At 45.5% G+C, this 19,297-nt stretch overlaps 1 protein-coding gene across 1 annotated transcript in view; it reads right to left on the reverse strand.

The window, feature by feature from the left end:
* FBXL14 (F-box and leucine-rich repeat protein 14) overlaps positions 1-19,297 on the reverse strand; it is a 22,326-nt gene extending 3,029 nt beyond the window's left edge. Inside the window, exons 1-3 of the mRNA XM_009879746.1 lie at positions 19,233-19,297; positions 18,899-19,027; positions 3,276-3,342 (exon numbers count right to left, since the gene is read on the reverse strand). Of these exons, the coding sequence (XP_009878048.1) occupies positions 3,276-3,342; positions 18,899-19,027; positions 19,233-19,297 (261 nt within the window). The remainder of the gene's footprint in view (positions 1-3,275; positions 3,343-18,898; positions 19,028-19,232) is intronic.

Raw genomic sequence — 19,297 nt, forward strand, 5'->3', positions numbered from 1 at the left:
CAGCCCCGGGCTGCCGGACCCCGTAAGGAGGGACAGGGGCTCATGCTGCTGCACAGGGTGGCAAGGGGAAAGCAGGCCGGCACCTCACCCGTGCCCATCAGAGCACCGGCGGCTGCGGTCTGCGGCTTGGCTTCGGGACTGTGTTATGGCCTTGAGGGACCAAAATTTGGGAACCCCCTGTCTAGACATCCCTGCGGGAGCGATAGGAGCGTGGCGGTAAATAGCTCGGAGATCTGGGTAACTGTCAAGGTTGCGAGACGTCTGGGTGGACCACTTTAGGGCCTCCGTGATGGGAAATGAAAAAACTTCTGAAAATGGCTTTCCAGCTAATGGTCTCCTTGAACTACCTCTGAAAATAGTTGAAGTGCTCACATAAACCAAGCAATTTCCAGTGATTTCCAGCAATTGCAAGAAAGAATGTTTGAAATCCATGCTTGCTACGTGTCTGTAGCCTCCTGTAATGGTAACCGTGCATGTTTCAACACTGGGCAGTATTGCGGCAGTGTTAAAAATGGGTTAAGTTCTACCAGAGATCAGGTAAGGCTTTTCAAAACAGTTTCAAAAAAGCAGGACTGCCCTTCTGTGCCAAAGGGCTGTAAAGAAAAAAATAAGGTTCACATTTGTTCAACACGACAGGGTGCATTTTTAATACTGTTTGGATTACTAAAATACTACTAAAATCAGCCTAGTTACCGATGTGTTTGCTGTACCGAGGCTTCCACTAACCTGAAGGAATAAACTCTATGTTAATCCTCATCTAAATTTATGTGCTACAGAAACACTCATGGCTCCATCTTCACCTACAGATTCCACATTACTAGAATCTGTTGCTACTTAGAGGTTAAATATTTAGATTTTATTCTGCTTTTTTCTTTTTGCTTTAAGTTGGAGGCAGTGCAAGTTGAAGGACTCTTAGGCCCTGATCCTGCAATGAGATCCCCATTCATATAAGCATCACTATTGACATTAGGCTGTGGTTTGGCAACGCAGAAAATCCAGCAGTACAACTCCTATTATTGCCTCAAAAATGGGGTGGCCGCATGATGTGAAGCACTGACCTGGTATTCGTTCACTCTGCCTGCTCAAGTTAATTCAAGAAGTTTTTGACAGGTTAACTTTTTACTAGCAGACTTTATGCCAGATCAGGTATCACAGTGTACAACTCCAGCCGGATCAGGTATCGTCTGCACCCTGCGGCTGGCATGCGGCCAGCGTAAAATTGGCGTTGGCTCCGTGTCGTGCGCTCTGGCTCATTCAGCAGAAGCGTGATCATGTGCCTTGGCCCGATCCCGATCAAATTTGTACTCCTGGGTGATCCAGCAATGCGCAGACCTGGTTTTAATGATAGTGGAGCCACAGCCCCACACAGGCGCTGGACCGGGGTGTCAGCCAGTACGAATTCTTTGTAGCATTATTTATTTAGCTTTGTGCTATTGGGGGTGGTGGTTAACCATGGGATTAATACGAAAATGATTAGGGGGTGCAGATTTTGGTGAGCAGCCTCACTGCAAGCCTGCTTCTGTCCTCAGACCGGTCATAGAGCATCACAACCAAAAAGATTCTTCTTCCATGAAGTGAGGAGCAAGTGAAAGGTGCTGTGTCTCGTGGGCTGCGTGGGCCTGCCTCAGGGAGGATTGCTCGGCTGGAGACAGGGGGATCGCTTACGAGGAGGCTGAGTCCAGTAGACATCAGGCAACGCGTGAAAGCAATGTGGTACAAAGGTGGTGGTGGTGTATCTTAGCAATTGTTGCATTACTCATAACTGGCAAAGCTACAAGCAAGTTATACAAGTCATTCTGAAAGAGTGCTAATGAAGTCTTTTCCCCTATTATCCCAAATTTGACTGCAGAATCTTACTGTGGAAATAATGCGGTATTTCCTCTCTCTAAGCCTTCCGTCTTCAAACCACATTTGAGGGGGAGTGGGGAAAGGGCATGCTCTTTAAGGCATAAAAGCTTACCTGAAATACTTTTTTCTTTACATTTTAGCATGTAGTGTCTTTAACGTCTGTTGTGTGTAAGCAGCAAAGGTTAGGAATAGATGATGCATTTTTCGGGAGACCCTGAAGTTCCCTTTCTCACACGTTACACACTTCGAGTGTCTGTGCTTCCTCATGAACAATTAAGATTTACATGTCAAATGGAACAGCCCTGGAATTTGGACTCATAATCCTAAACTACCATGGGGTTTTTTTTAGGGGGAGCACAGAAAGTATTTTTCTACTAGATTTTAATTGCTTGCTTTGTCTAAGTGACACATGTTTGGAAATAGAGGTTTAGAAAGGCAAAGTAAAAGTGCATGAAAAGGGCCGATTTATCACATGGTTGTTCAGCTGATTTTGTGTTTCCAGGAGTAAGGAAGTATGTGCCATGTTTTTTCATGATCTCATACGGTATAAATAGGAGGTGGTAATCACCCTGCGATAAACTGCATTTTATTAAAAAATCCCTGCCTGCCTCATATGCACTCTGACGGCTGATTCTGTCCCCTTGGAACCGTCTCCAGCATTCCAGCCCCTTGAGCAGCTCCCAACAGCCATGCTCTCTTTTTGAAAGGACTTGCCAGATAAATGTTTCATTCTTTTTTTTTCTTACCCAGTTACACCGGTGTTCAGTGGGGGCCAGACAGTTTTGCTTGGCAGGGGTTCAGGAGGATCCGCACACTCGCTTGTGGTTTCTGTGATTGGAAGTAATTCACGCTGATAAAGCTGCACCATTGCCTATCCCGTATCTTTTATTGCATGGTTGGGCATAACATCCACCAGGTCTTTCTGCAGCTCCCATCTCAGTCTGTCCCTATGTGGTGGTTTTGCTCCTCAATTTGCAGGGTAACTTCTAGCTCAAATTAGGCATTTAAGAGATAACAAATACAGAGTCCTTCCATACCCTTCATTTTCTTCTGCCACCCTACTCCATGTGCTTTCTGCATTTTCATGGCTTCAGCTGTGCAATGGAAAACTCATGAGTTTACCCACAGGAATCTTCTTGGCCTTTGGCTTTTTCTTACCTATGGGCAGTGATCACTGGGACTGCTGGAGAGAAATGACACAAACCCGCTTGAACAATGAAGCCTAAGGTTTGCTAACCCTTCTCTCTCTTTTGATCCATTTAACCTTAAATTAATTCCCAATTTCTAATCCCCCATCCCTTGCCTAGCTAACCGTACTCCTTTCCCTGACCTGGCGACTTGAGGGACTGTGTCCCTGCTTGCCTTCCCTTGGAGTTGCTGATCCCTCCCGTTCCCCCACCTCACCGCAATGTCCCACGTCCCAACGCCTGAGAGATGAGAGGCAGCTTCAACCGAGGGAGCGGAGAAGACTGCAAGGAAGGGGTATACAGGCAGCTTGGATTCACAGGCTCCACTCGGTACAGCAATGATGATCGGAGGGATATTGGGCAGGTGGGAGCCCAGCAGGGTCCTCATTCATCCAGACAGCTCTGTAGATCTAAGCTTTCATTTAAAAAGGTGGTACTTTACTTCCTACTCTTGAAAAAAACAAGGCACGGATGGCCTCAGCTTCCCTCGTGTTGCGGAGGCCTTTGGGGTGTAGTCTGTTACAATCCGTTAGCTAATTGCCTGTGACTGGCTGATGTTGGGTTTTCAGTCCTTTTGTCCAGCCCACCACTACATTACTTCTCAGTTTAAAGCATTTCGCTGCAGTCTAAGCTACAGTGAGGAAATTTCTCCTCTCTAAAAAATGCAGCTGGCTTAAGGAGTAGTTCAGCTAACACTGGTTTGGGACTGGTTCAACTTCGAATGTTAGCCATGCTCCAGGGGGTTACAGTTGTCCTTCACAAATTGGCTTCCAGACCTTCTTCATCAGATTTGAAGCGTGTCCATTAAAATCTACTAAGCCTGATACAACCTATGGTCTTAAATTAGGTTTAAAGTTGGTTTAGTGGAACTTCTTAAAAGTCAATTTGGGGAATGATTTTTGTGTATGGATGAGACCAAAACGGTCCTTTTGCACTGCTGACGCCTAAAGGCACCATCTTCGGGCATGGCTCAGCAAAACAAGGGTGCCAGCTTGTCTCGGAGAGAATGTTTCACTCTGAGTGGAGCCCTGGCTATTGCTGTAGAGCTTTTGTGCTGTTAGCAAAGTGTCAGAGAAGCTGCGATGGGGTATTATAGAAGTTCCGTTCCTTTCTTGAATGTAAAGCAGAAATGATCCCCTAGAACTCTTCTGTGAATGTCACCAGTCATTACATGACAGAGATCCCTATTAAGACCTATGCATTTAAGCGTAGGCAGAGCAGATGTGTAACATGCGTATTTTAGATACATAAGCATATATACATATATATGTATGTACACGCATACACACATATATAAATCAGGATACGGCTCTTAAGTGCATGGATTCCCTTTGGAAGTCATGCTGGTCATGATCTTTTTTTTCTGACCAGAGGTTATAAAGAAAATCTAACTAATCAGTGGGTTATTTGGAAATTGTAATATTAGGATCCTCTTGCCTGCAGAGCTTTGTTGTGGAGCTTAGGTCACCATGAAGCTTTCCTTAAAAATAAAAACCAGGTGTTTTTATGTTGATACTTTACATGATACTTTGCAGTTATCATCTCTAATAGGTGCTACATGAGACTGTGTTTTAGGATTACATAGTTCCTCCTGCAAAAAGCAATTCTGGTCTGCTGTGTATTTCCTGGTGTCGGGGATGACTTACTGAAAATGCTGTGAATATGTGGTTAGGTGCTGGGTCAAAATTCAGAGCTGATGTCTCAGTGCAGATTTCAGGTCTAAATTTGAGCCTTTGGGATTTGGGTATTTTCTTCAGGTTTTGCTTTTTCTTGTCAGTCAATAGCTGACAAGAACATAGCCATGCTGATACGAGGAGGAATGGTCAGAGGATGTAAAGCACGGGAGGTCTAGATTATATTCCCAGTTTTGCTATTAAATTGGCCAGTGACTGTTGCTGCCGTAACAGATTGAACCAAGTGTAAACGAAAGGATCGCTTGAAGAACCAAAATAATATATTGTGGTCCAGGCAACTGCACTTGGATGCCGTGCACCTATCATGTATGTCTCATCCGCTCTTGTGGGACAGGACTGTCTGGTGGTTAGAGCAAGCGACCTGGGCCCCTGGCCACAGGTGATTCTCTGACTCCGCTGTGCATGTCACACCCTTTGTGGCTTATACGAAGCTCAGTACTCAGTGGTTAAAATCATCAAAGGGAAAGTGCTGTGGGAGGGCAGGATGTAAAATCTCAAACCTCAGCGCTTGCAGTTCATTGCATTGGGTGCTATTTTAAGTGTTGGGACTTTGACATTTCTTCATTAGCAGCACCAAAGAAGATCGAGATGGTAGAAAATATCTGATGTAATCATTATTATTAGAAGCAGTGGCACAAAAACAAAGAGACCTTTCAGGTAGTAATTGCTTTCATAAGCCATTCCTGGGGATTGAACTCTGAGACCTCTACAACTGGATTGAAAAGGAGCAGCCCCTGCAGTCACAGCAGAAACATGTGTGTCCGACGTGCTGTGGGGTACCTGTTACAGCAGCAGGTTTGTGAAATCTTCTTCTGTGGCAGCTGTTTAGTCCAAAACTGCACAGAGATGTCCGGATGCTGTGTGTGTTTAGCTCCACTGCCAGCCAGCATGTTCAGCCTGGGACAGAGGAGAGGTTCCAGCCTTTGGCTAAGGTTGGAAAAGGGTGGGTGCCGCCTCCCCTCTGCCAAAGGGTTCTAGGGCAGATGTAGCAATACTGGCCAGCTTGAGAGGAAGGGTTATTTGGCTATCAGGGAAGCTTCTTGCTGTCCTCTCTGTCAGAAGCTCCAAGGAAGAAAAGGCATCAGGACCTGGGCTTGTCCCTCTCCAGTGACGCCTTGCATGGGGCTCCAGGAGCCAGGTCCACAGTCAGGTAATTCATATACACTTGTAATAGAGTTAGAGGCAACCTCAGACGGAGGTAAGGCTCCCTCGGCCCGGAGAGAGTATGGATGTAGCTGTGTGGTTCTTAAAACACAAGATTTTTATACCCATGCATTACTGCAGCATTACTTTTAACTATTGACTCCTCCCTCTCTGGACCGTGGCCACCAGCACATTTTCAGGTAGTAAATAGCATTCTAAAATTGGCAGTTCACTTAGAATTGGACAGTTATGTCACCTGCCCTATGAACATCAGCTCGGAGGTAAGATCTTAGAGGAAAACTGAAAAATAGGGCAGCACTGTTGTGGAAACACTCTGTGAAAATCAGAGTTGCAGTCAAAGCCTGGCACAGACTTAGAAAACAGTTTTATACAGAAGTCAGGATAAAGATACAAAATACGATTTTGTACTTAATGGAGGGTTTGCATTCATTCTGGCCAAAGGAAGGTTACTTTAACATCTACAAGTAACAGCACAGAAACTGTTGGTGCTGAAGTCCCCTGATTTTCTGAAAGTTTTCTGCTGCAGCTCCAGGGGTTGCACAGAGAAGTGGTGGCAAAAGGAGGTGCCTTTCAGAAACTGCTTTTGTTGTTGCTTCTGTTCTTGAGTACGTGTGGACACTCTAAAACCCCATTCAAATTGCTAAATTCACCTACGCGTGTTATCTGCCTGTGCATGACAAAAATCTTGAAAATCCTCTCTCAAGGTGCAGGGGTAAAGTTAAGGGCAGACGCAAACGGGGTGGGAAGAAAGTATAGAGTTCACCATGTTGGAAGTAGAAATACAAACGGGTAAAACAAGATCTGTGTTTTACACTAGTTCTTTCAACTTGTTTCTAAGTATTCAGAAAAAACACAATAATCCTTTGCCTACAGTACAATGTAAATTAATCTTCTATGTGACCAGACCCTGTCATGTACAATGAGAACACAACTTTCTTTAATCCAGATGGTTCCAAATTTAAAAAAAAAGTGTGCGCAGTAAAACATAAGCTAGAAATACTGCTTTTACTCCTCTCCCCCCCCCCCCCCCCCCCCAGCATCCATGCTGACTAAATTATGTGAAAAAGCCGCTTTCTTTCCACTATTTCACCCCTGAGATCTAGTATTTTCCTAGTCTTGTCGGTGTTGTTGTTCCACACTTTTTGCCAGAAATCCTGGTCTGTATTCTTTATGTTCCTTTTGGAACAGTGAATCCTTTCGTAAGAAGATTATTCCTCGATGCCCCGAAGCAGGAAACATAAACAAAAATCTTCAGGTATATTGAAACCCCTGAAAATATTTATAGAATGGCAGTGGTTGCCAGGACATGGGAAACAACCGGTAACTAAATAATACTCCTTTGCATATCCGTAGCCCTCTCCTTCGGCAAAATGAGAGGTCTATGTAATCATGTAATACCAGCAGCTTCGTAGCATTGCGGGTTGCTTCGCAGATTTTAGGCCTGCTGCATCTGTGATGAAGCTGAGCCCCCAAACATATCTTCTGCATGGATGGGAAGTTAGTACCTGCGGCTTAACTTTGAAATCCTGGCTGTGTGGGCTCACGCTGTCTCACGCTAGGTGCCCAAAAGTATAGGCATGAAATCAGTTTTTGGAAACTTTGGGGCTGAGCGACTTTCCAGCATCACATGCTGGGTTTGTTGCAGGGCCAGGAATACAGCCCGGATCTCCTGGCTCCCTACCCACCGCCTGGACAGCAAGGCCAGTCCTCAGCTCCGTTTCAAGGGATCCTAGAGAGCACTGGCATTTTAGCAAGTCAGCTGGCAACTTCGCTGTGTTTTGTTTAGAATGGTTCGCATTCTTCCATCTAATTCCCACACTGAAAATTTCCAGCTTCCTATTTTCCCCGAGCTGTCCCAGCAAGTCGTATTGAATATGCAGATGTGATGGCACACACTCACACACGTGCTTTTCCTGAAGCAACCCCTCAAAGTTTGTTCTGGATGTTTGTTTTACTCTGGTTCCTCTAATCCCCAAAGTGACATTATACAGATTTTTTTGTTTAACCTTTGTATGAAACATTCGCTCTCCCTTTATTTGTGAGGATGTGCGGTTTTAGTTACATTTCGTTATATTCCCTTGTGCGTGGAGGAGACACTGTGTAAATGAAAACATATTATAATTATTACACACCACGCACAAATGTCTTCTCAGACATATCCCATACATGCCTTCCCTAGAACATATTTTTTGAATGTGCACATCATGTAATAAATAACGGCTTTCACTCTGGGAGCGTTTAGCAATATAAAGGCTGTCCACCCGAAATGCTTTGGAAATACATTTCAAAGGCAACTGAAATTGTGACCGAGAGCAGGAATAGGAGCTGGGAGGATTGCTGCCCTGTTTCTTAGTGATGAATCTCTCGGTACAAAACCGGCACTGGGCTTGACCGAAGAACTGCACGCTGTCAGCATGAGTGAAGTAAAGACAATGAAAGAGCTGGCTTCTGCTTCAAGTGAGGAAGTTATTTTGCTGGAGCAGCATAAATCCTTAATAGGATTTCTTGCTTTCCCTGCAATATTCAGGCAATTCCTTCTTTCCTCCTACACCCTGCCCACTGCAGGGAAGGGTGGGTATATTCTCATACACCAGCTTTCCGTGGTCCACACCTGCAAACACGCATACAAGCATAACACTTCTGTGCAACGCAGCATGCTTCCCTCACCTGCAAGATGAGCAATCCTTACCTTCTCTACAAATACACTTACTTTTTTTTGCTGGGCAAACACATTTTGCACTGCAAGAACATTGTATTTGTCCAAAAAAGCCAAGATTGCATTCCAGATGTACAGCTATTCCACTTACAGAAATTCCCTAGTCCTGTCTAGTCAACATATTCAATAACACATTGCCAGAGAGAATAAATATGTTCAAGGTAATGGGGGAAAAAATCTCCAGTACTGTAAATGTCCTTTTGAATGATAGCATAAAATAGATCATTTGAATTTTCTCTATTTGAGTGGCAACTGGAAGAACTTCACCCACTGGACTTCTCCCACTGGGTATATGTTTTCCCTTTAGCTTCAAGGGAAAGAATAAACACATTTATTTCTTTGAAAGAAATCTGTCTCCTATAGACTGTTCTCTTGTGTTTGGTGAGTTCTGCCTGAGGTATTACTATGAATATGGAGTTAATAATAACTGCATTTACATGGTTTCACTGAAGGATCTTTAAATGCATTTGAGTCTGTAACGTATCACAGCATCCACAGGCAAGAACACAATACTGGTTCTGAAATAAATTTGCCTCCCCTTGGCAGGTGAAAAAAATGAATTTCAGAGCCACAGTTAGTTATAACCAAAATGAGATGGCCAAGCAAATCAGCGGCGGTGCTGGGAAGACAAGGTCCTGACCTGACCCCTTGCTGTAGTCACCAGACACAGGGTCAGATCCCCACCTTGCCTACAACAGCAGAGCTCCAGACGAAGTCACCGCGGTGAGGACTGTTCGTGCCAAATTGTCGGCTTTGTACGTGCTCCTCACTGGAAATGCCAGTGCAGTGCAATTTAAGTGCCGTGCGTTATATGGCCAGAGAGTCCATTAGCATAAAGGTGTGATGCAGCCTGTGTGACCGGGGAGGAGAGGCAGGCTGTCCCTGCAGGGGACCTGACCTGATGTCCACCCTGCACTCAGGGTAAAGTCTGGCCACAGGAGAGGATTTTAGTTTCCATCTTCCAAACTCTGGTTGCTTCTAAGGACCCTTAATGCAGAAGACCCCCTTCCCTCTGATAAATTGGCCCGTAATCCTATCCACACACGAATTTTCACCAGGAATCATCCCGTAGTTACTTGTTTCTTTCTTTCTAAGACCTAGTGACAATCTCACACCATCTGACGCTGTAGATGTATGATCATTCAGAGGTGACATCAACTCGCATTGCATCAAAAGAAGCAGTCCTGCCCTCCCTCAGCTCTTGATAGCAAACGGGATTGAAAAACTGGTTGGGATTAGAAGTCGAAACATCCAAGTGCAGTTCTGAAGTTTGCAGGATCATAACGATCTGGATGGGGTACCCTTACCCAGCCCAGTTGCCCCTGCTGCAGGAACGGTGACTTTTAAATCAGTATTTGAAGAGCTGCAAACTGTAAGTACTATACTGACTGGACTCTCAGAACAGCTTAGAGCCAAATTCTCCGGTGTCCATCATCCTCGAGCTTGAACAGCACTTTCTGAGTAGATGAGGTGTTAGATAAGCACCTACATTTTCCAGATAATTTAACCCCTTGGAGTTTTGCGTTTGGCGGTTACAACATTTTTCATGTCAAAAGCAGGAAAGGGAAAGCTCAGTTTTCCACAGGCACCTCTGAAATCTGATTCCTTGTTTTGAAGCCCAGGTGTGGGCTGAGCTCTTTGGAGGATAAAGTCCCCACTGGTGAAGTGCAGGATGTGCTCAGAATCCCTCCTGGTGGGTGGAAAGCTGGTCTGGTGACAACTTGCGCTGGCTGTGTTGATGTAAAGCAAGTTTTGACTTTCATTAGCCCTGCTGGGCCAGGAGAGCTGTAGGAAGAGAAGATGGATGCTGTTCTAGTGTCTGTACCACCAGCAAAAATGTCACATTACAGTTCATGTTGAGAAGAGAAGCAGGAAAAAAGCGTAGCTTTTTTTGGAAAGCTTTTGGATAGCTTTGGCAGTTAAAATATCTATATAGTATGCTTTGAAAACTGAGTCAAATTCAAAGTCATTGAAAAGGAATAAGTTTGAGTAAAGTGCGCTAGCAATTTTAGTTACTTTTCCAGTTCTTTTTTCATTCTGCACAGGGAAGGATTTACAAAGCAGCAAATACTAGTTGCTACACTGGAAACCTCATCTGTTCCAAAACAGGTAATTTTACACAAAGGCATCTTTCAAATTAATGCTTTGATACTAATTTTTTTAAGACTTAAATATAAATTATTTCTTTTTTACTACCATGTTCTTGCACTTCAGGCCTTGCCCTGGTAACACAGGGGCTTTGGCAGCAATATGGGTTTAAGTAGTTCCTGTCCAAGAAGCTGATGTTCACCTTCTGTGCAGGTGTGCCCTCAGCCTGTGGCAGTGAGCTGTGAAATTGGTCAGGGAACGGAGCCACAATCAAAAAACATCCCAGGAATATAACCTTTCTTGAAGTGCCCGTGCAGATCCCTGCGAATTTAACTCAGGTGAAGGTGGCACTACGTGGCTCAGCCCCTCCTGCCACGTGTTCCTGCCATGCTCCACCGCACTTCTGATTCCCACGTGAACCAGTGCAGGCGGTTAAATAAGTAAAACCCGGTCTTTTTCAAAGTTTAATTTTGAACTTTTTAACTGCTTATATTGTCTTTCTGACTGCTTATATCATCAGGGGGCTGCACCTTGAAAGCGCAATGTCCTGCGGCACAGTGCTGGGATAAGCCCCCAGGGTGGGAGAGAGAGGTCTCTGTTACCCTGGTAATGCTGCTAGCAGAACCACGTTGTCAGGCTCCCGCCTCAGTTTTGGCATCCTGAGCTTTAAGGGACAAGCTGGCACATGAACAAATGGGCGTGAGCTGACCACGAATAAATTTGGACTGGAAATTTGAGAAAGGGTCGCAGATTTTTTTGCGTGGTGAGATGCCAGACAGAGTAGGGACCCCAAATAAACCACGGCTTTCAAGATGCTCACTGAGTTTATATATGGGATCATATGATGTGTCACTCAAAAGAGGCACCACCCCTCGTTCCTAATATTAGAGCTTATCTACTTAAAAAGAAAAATGAATGCAGTGATTTAACTGAACAGTCTAGTTAAATCAGAACAGATCTGACTTTTGAAGGCTTTGCTTTTGGTTTAAAGGGTAACTAACCTATGCAACACTGATACACTGATATAACTCTTCCAGATTAGGTTTGCATGAATGCACAGTTTGCTGAAAATTTGTATCTGGAAGTTCTTTTTTTAGGTAGGTAATAATGTTATAATAGCATTTTACAAGCAAGATCTTAAATACGATACTCCGTTTTCTGCAGTTAGAATTGCACATATGTGATTGGTGCTAGAATAAAGGTGAGATATAAAATTATCTTCTTTTTGGTACAAATGTATATGCAGTCTATTCCCAAGACGTTTTGAACAGGTTTAGCTTAAATCTGTTGCATCCAAAATTAACAGGAAATTCCTACACTGAAGCATGGTGATATAGAAGATAAGTTCTGAAATTGGTTAAATCAGAGTAATCTTCTGATATAGATAGGGCTTTATTTATAGCGTTTAGGCCTTATATATATATGTTTTAATACTAAAATGTAATAAGCATGCTTGGAAAATGTTTTTTCTTTGGCTTGGAAACTGTGATAACTGTGTAGATGATACTGTTGGTACACTGGGGCATTATCCCCAAAATGTTTTGTTTATTACTTGCACTTTGAATGCACTGTATTTGAACAGGAACAACATTTAATTGAGGGCAGAAGTAGTTGGTGGTCAAAAGAATGGAAAAAGGAAGCAGGTTTTAGTTCTGATCCTAATTCAGCAGAAACGAGTAGGTGTATTCTTACTTTCAAGCACCTGGCTTAATGCTTTGCTGAAAAGAGGTAAATCTGCACCACAGATTTACTGTTTTGAACCTGTTACTCGGCCCTTCCCGCACCTCTCTCTCCCTTTCTGTAAGGCAAGGGAAAAATAGTGGCTGTTAGAGTTGTGGGGTCTGATGTACGGTGTGTATGTGCTTGCTTTGCAATTCTAGAGTGGAGGAAGAGCTGATCATTAATATTATTTTCATTAGACTGGACTTTATAAGAACACCTTTGAAGACTCTAACAGGAAGGAGAGAAATGAAATTCAATTTGAATTTATTCCATGGCTTACTATTTCCTTTGGAAATGCTTATATCAAGCTTTGCTGGCAATGATTTAACTGACAGGAGGCTCTTGATCCAAGTCAGTCTGACACCGGTCCCTGGGACCTACACGGAGGTGTTGAATTTACAAGACAGAGCAGTAACTGTGCATCTCCATGTTTCCCATGGACGTTCACTCCTGGAGAGCTAAGAACCACTGCAGCAGCAGCTTAACTGTATATTAAATATTTCACTGTCTTAGCCAGTTAATGTAATTATTAGACAGTATGGAACAAGCTAAAAGGAATATATACTCAGAGCAAAAATGAGGTCCAGGCCTGTGAGATGCAGAGACATAAATCTTCTTGGGTTGGGATGACTCCAGTGGGACTAGGGGAGCTACACACCCCTTTCGGGAGGATGAAGGGTGCTCTGTGCTTTGCAAGATCAGAGTAAGGAAGAAAGCACACAAAGTCATCCAGCTATTTCCATCCCTTGGCCTGTTCTGAAATCTCTGCAGAGAAGTTGCTTTGATGTGGATCGCCTTTCGGTGCCTCCTTGCTCATACTGTTGGAGAACTTTGTCCTGTTATCCTTCCTAATCGTCAAGGAGGGCTGACGTACATGCTTCAAACCACCATAATCAGAGTCCAGAGTTCTCATGCAAATCCTGCAGCCAGCATCAGCGGGACGAGGGCTGCCCTTCTGTCACTGCTTGAGGGATCTGTGCCACGGTCAGCTACAGCAGGTAACAAACCCGCTCCCAGGCTTGGCCCCTGGAAAACAAATAAAGGAGGGATATGCTTTCTTCTTTTCACTTTCCTCATCTCTTATTCCCCTCTAGGATGGTTAATCCTCCATGTAAACTTAACACTTGGGGAAGGTGTTGGCTAGATGGCCTTAAGGGTTCGAGTCTTTCATTCCTAGAAACTTGTGATGTTGGAGGGCAGCAGCATGGGCTTCCTAACCCTGCCTGGGCTTCTGTTTCACCCTGACCTCCTGTGGCTCCTTTGAGTGGGTCATGGGAACAATTGCTGAAGAAATTGTTAGTGCAAATTAAGGTGACGGGGTACCTGTTCGACAAGTAATCTGTGATACCGTGAGCATGTTAAATAAGCCACTGAACGGTCATCAGAGGATAAAGCTTGATACTTTTTTCAAATATATGCATTTAGTGATTTGTTAGATTATGACTACACATAGGGGAACTGGTCTAATTTGTTACAGGGCTTGCTTACATAAAAAAAGGATGCTAAGAAGGTTTCAGTTTGTGATTAAGGACAATTTGCTGTAGCCCCAGAAACCCTGGTATTCTAGTAGTTGTGGGAACAAGATGCGCAACATTTGGGCCAGACATGTCCTGGTTCAGGTCTCTGGCTCTCGACTGAGGTCACCAACATACAAACAGAGTTCCTGTGGAAAAGGGAACCAGATGGCCTGGTTCTGTCCCTGGGAATATTGGAAATATGGAAGGTTTCCAGGCAGCCATGTACCTGCAGGGATGGTTCTATATCTCTTCCTTCTTGATTTTGAAAAATTGAAATTGATTTTGTTTCTGCACACACAGCTTCTGCAGGTGCTCCACAGGTTGCTGCTGAGTCTCTTGCACTTTTCTGTGGGACATGTGGTCTCAGTGGACCAGGTTGGCTCAACGCTGGGATTTAATCTGCTGCAAGAGTACAACTACCATTGAATCACCTTGAGAGGGAGGAGGGTCATGTCCAGGTTTAACCTTGGAGTTCGCTTCTTTTTTTTGTCGCGGGTGAAATGGTGTTGCTCCAGGTGAGCTCGTTGCCTGTCATGTGAAATATTGTGGCATAAATGACAGCGTTCATAAGGATTCACATAAATTCTGTATCTTTTTGCTAATGCAAACCTGTTTTATTCATAGAATCACCATCCTTTTTATCTGTTCTGGTTTTATATGGTGAAAATATTTAGGATCTGGCCTCTCTCTTTTTGCCTAATACTTCTGCTTTGCTTGCAACCTTCCTCCATTCTTGGTCTCCTTGGTGAGGCACTTCAGGGACGGCTGTCACTGGGTCTGCTGAGACTGGCAGGTATATCTTGCACTACATGCCCTGGTGACAGTGAGACTGGATGTCATTGGCCAGGGGAGTCATGGAAAAATGAAAGAGCAAGGTAGTGGTGAAAAGAAATCTGGATCTGTCAGCAGGGGTGACAGGTGATGAGATGCAGAAAAAGGTAGCACATGAGCACATCAGGAGATAAAACCGAGTGTGTAAGTAGCAAAAGAAACAAGCAGGACATAGGCAGGAATAATCTGCCCTTCCAGTGGAGCCAGACAGCGCGTAACAATTCAACAAGGCAAGGCAATGTCAAGACAAAAGAGGTGGACACAGAGGGTTGATTTGCTGGGATGCTTTGAGAAGGTTTTATTACACCTTCTGTAACACATCAGCTAGATCTGGACCTATGGAGGTCACTCCAGTTACTGTTTAAGTAATAATCACAATACAAATAAAATAACACGTTTAGATCTGGGAAGGTTGACGCCAGTACAGCAGCATGGCGGTACGGTGCTGAGGGAGTAACAGGTCGGCAGCAGGGGAGCAGCACAGCACCGAATGAGTGGGGGGTGGTGGGCTAAAAGATGATTTAGGTTTCTGTGTGAGGGCTTCGATTTAGCTTCAAGGGACTTTTTTCTTTCTTTTTTTTTTTAAGCTACACTCCCTCTAAAACTGGTTCAGCTGAATGGGCAGGTATGTGACTTTAATGAGATTCCTAAAGTCTTAGTAAGAACTGTGGTTAAAACCAAGCCTGGCTGCCAGAAGCAGATGTATAACAGAACGTTATGGTATATCTCTTGGTGCCATCAACCAGCAGGTCCATGGCACAGAACCAGCAGGCAGGGATTCCCCTTTGAGCAGCGCAAGTAAACCCTCCTTCCCAGGTGAATGCGTCTCTACTGGCTCCTTAAGTAGAGGAGACTCTACTTCAGTGAATGTTTTTTTCCCATCTTGAGTAAGTGTCTAATGTCAGAGAGAGCAATAAATGTTTCTGGATGCACTGGACGTTGCGAGGCATTGAACCACAGTCAAGTTGCAAGGATAAACAGGAACTTGAAAGAGGCTCTTGATCAAGAATGTTTTCCAGTTCCCTCCAGTCTGGGAGAAACTGGACAAGATGCAGAAAGGAGGATCACTGAAGTTACGTGGAAAGAGACTTAGATATTATTTCAGCACTCCTTGTAGCACTTGATAAAGATCTGTGTCACACTTGGGGGCATCCCAAACTTTTGGAAAACAGTAAGGGTAGGACAAGGAGTTTGCATGAGTTAACTCCTTTTCTCATTTATCAGGGCTGTCTTCCAGCCAGAGTTCAACTTTTTTCATGGTCTGCCAAATCTTTGCAAATGATCTCATGGATGTGACCTCCCCTTCTTTCTTGGAGTCGTGCAGCTTCCCTCCAGCAGACGCGGCAGGGACGGTATTGGGCAAGCGGTGATAGCTCTCCAGCTGCTCCGCTGTGACTTTGGGAACTCGATGTGTAAATTTGTGCTTCGTGCACAGTTGTCACCTCTGAAAATCGAACAAAGGCGATCACAGGTACTAATTTTAGGCAGGCAGGCAACACAGTAGCCAGTTGCCTCGGGCAGCAGACTGTTGAGTGCAACAGAATGCCAAGGCTTTCTGAAGACGCAGGCTTGCTGCCGCTGTTTTTCCCTGTAAGAAGGGAGCAGCTAGCCCTAAGAAGGGAGCACGAGACCTTTAATCTGAAGGTTGAGATTCGTGTCCCGTTTTCAGTTGTCAGCTCCCTTTTCGACCCAGGTGATGCTCAGCAGTCTGGGTGAAAGCATCAGCACTCAGGGCCACAGTATGGCTTCAGTGCTGCTGTTTGAGTGACCCAGGCCCACTCGAAGGGGTGGGATAGGGCCTTTTCCAGCAGAAGCAAGAGCAGCACTCCGTTTCAGTGTTCTTTCTACTGCCCCTTCCTGTAGCAGGAGTGGTGTGAGTTGGTGTGAGTGGGCTGCTGCAGGGAAGGGATGGTTTGGGACAAAAATGGGAGTCACTTGGGTGGTGGGGAGTGGACAGGGGTGATGGCCAGGAGGGGTGGGTCTGCCTGGGGTGAGGTTGGGTCCTCCTGGATTTGAGACAGGGGTTAGCCAGGGAACAGAAGAGTGGTCGAGACCGGCTTTCTCCAGGGCCTCCCTTATACCTGTTGGTGTAGTGACCCCTTGATGTCACTCGTATGGAGCCATCCCAAAGTTCTGCTCACTCCTAGCCTTCTTCCCCTGAACCACCCAAATTCTGATGACTTTCCTGGCATCCCAGTCGGTCATTCGGGATTAACTGCCAGCAGCTCCTTACTCCCGTCTCTTACCTGACGCCTCACTGGCTCCATTCATCCCAGCCCTCCAGCGGCCCCTCTTCACCCCACCTCTCGTCCTTACAAAATTCCACCGACTTCTTCCACCCGGCTCTGCTTTAGCAAGCTACTTTGCCAAAGCTGTTTGGGCTTAAAAAAAACAACCACCCAAGCTTTTTATTTACAAAATCAAAAGCTCGCTTTCAAGATTTTGGTGGCAAGTAGAAACAGGTACAAGGAAGAGGGATTGTATTCTTTGGACCACTGGCCAAGTGCTTTGCAGCTTTCGGTCTGCAAGTTGCTGGCTGAGGCTAAATCCCTCCAACAATGCCTCACCTGCTATTAGCACTTTATCTGAAGTCATAAACACAGCCAGTGACAAAATTATTTCCAGCACATTAAAAAGGACTCATGTCCATAATTCACATCGTGACTCAATGGCAGTTTCTCTCACCAGCAGCAGAATTTAGGGAAAATTCATGACGGCTAAACTTTCCCAACGTACTTGTCTTTGGAAACAAATGCATTTGCTTGAGTGAAAAATTTTTAGTCTGTGAGTTGTTTAGGAATTTTAGTTTTGTGCTCCCTGCTGAAGCATCTCCTTTAGTTGCTGCCTTTGACAGGGTATTAGATTGGTTGGATAAGCGATCTTATCCTGTACGGCAATTTTTGTGGCTCGTGTTTCAAAATAAGATCATTGCCTTGCTGGTGCTTTTTGGAGGTTGAGTTGCTACGAGCAGTACTCACAACACTTTGCTGTTGTTAATCATCAGCTGCCTTTGAATATTAGTACTTAAAATGAAGTATTTAATTAATGCCATGTGTTTCTGGATGGAGTTTCCTGTGAGCATCTCCCAGACTTTACCAGCTGGAAAAGTTTTCATTTCCACGATGCTGCAGTGCCAGAGGTGGACCACTGGTCCAGGACTGCGTGGTGGTACATCCTTGTTGGAGTGCTGCAGCTCTGCACATGCGCCCAGAGAAGCTCACACAAACACGGACATTGACATCACCCGTATTTGTGGAAGTGCCTCATCGGCTGGTGCCGTCTCACATTCCTGGCTGGGAGAGGCACCAGGGCGGCTCGCCATGGTTTACTCCTTTCTCAGAATCCGTGAGGAGACTTGGTGAGGGCGAAGCTTGGAGATACATGTCTCCCATCGTGTCATCTATTTACATGGTGTATGCCTTGTGTGAGACAGGGAGGGCTTTTTTTTTTTCCCCTGCCCTAGTTCTTCCTTCTGGCTGTGGTGATATGGAAAGGTGGGACGCTGTCTTCTCTGCCAGCGAGAAGGTTTTCTGTGTCTGAGGCTGGCTTGGAAATTCTTTAGGTGACATCACACCATGTCTGTGCAGACTCATTGTTTGTCATGGAAAAGCCATTCATCCATACACAACTTCCTTCCTCCCCAGACTCCCGGAGATAAACTTTCCATTCTGTCTATTCCCTATAGAAACAGACCCAAAACATGTATGCGTGGCTACACACACATACACCTCGCCATCCCTCCGTCACGCTCAGGGCTGTGGGAGGAGGGAAAGGGAGGATATAGAAGATGTGAATAAAGTCACCCTGTTTTCTTCAGATGTGGATCCTGCTGTGCCCGAGCAGTAAAACTCCCCTCCCGTCGAGGTCACACAAGGCTTTTTTTGTCCCGAGGCTAATTCTGGCACTCGCAGCCCCACATCTGCCTGCCAGGTGAGATGGGCCACCAGCTGCAGGTACAGCACATCTGGATGGGCGAGGAAGCGAAGCGTGCTGCAAACAAACACAGCAAGTCCACCGTGGCGGGCGTGAGGAATTCGATAAAAAATATACTTCAGTGGTCTGAGCTGCCGAGTCTGGTGATTCATGTCTCGGGCACTGCTCGTGAGGCAGAGCAAAAGGCTGGGCACTTGCGGGTCTTGAACCACGTAGGTCGTGGCCAGGACCTGGGAGCCGCTGGAGGGGACCCGCACGTTCAACCTGCGTTTGGGGAGCCGCCGCCGCAGGGACTGGGTCAGGGGGACGCCAGGCCCGGAGAGGGGGCTGTGTGGGAGGGGAGGGGGAAGCATTTGTCCATGGCAGAGAGGTGGGGACCGTGTGGACAGGATGGTGGGAGACCATGTAGAGGTGGAGGCAGCAGCAGTGGTGTGGATCGTGCGATAAGGTGGCTGTTTCCTGGCGGCATGAGGGAGGCAGGGTGCAAGGAGCATTTGTCACAAGGACACACGCACGGGTCCGAGATGCCCACGGTTGCTTTCTGCCGGTGTCAGGGGAGGAAAAAGGGCTGAGGAGCTGCCGGATTGCCCCCGCCAT

Source organism: Charadrius vociferus, unplaced genomic scaffold (genome assembly GCF_000708025.1).
Source record: "Charadrius vociferus isolate BGI_N301 unplaced genomic scaffold, ASM70802v2 scaffold90, whole genome shotgun sequence".
Lineage (NCBI taxonomy): Eukaryota > Metazoa > Chordata > Aves > Charadriiformes > Charadriidae > Charadrius > Charadrius vociferus.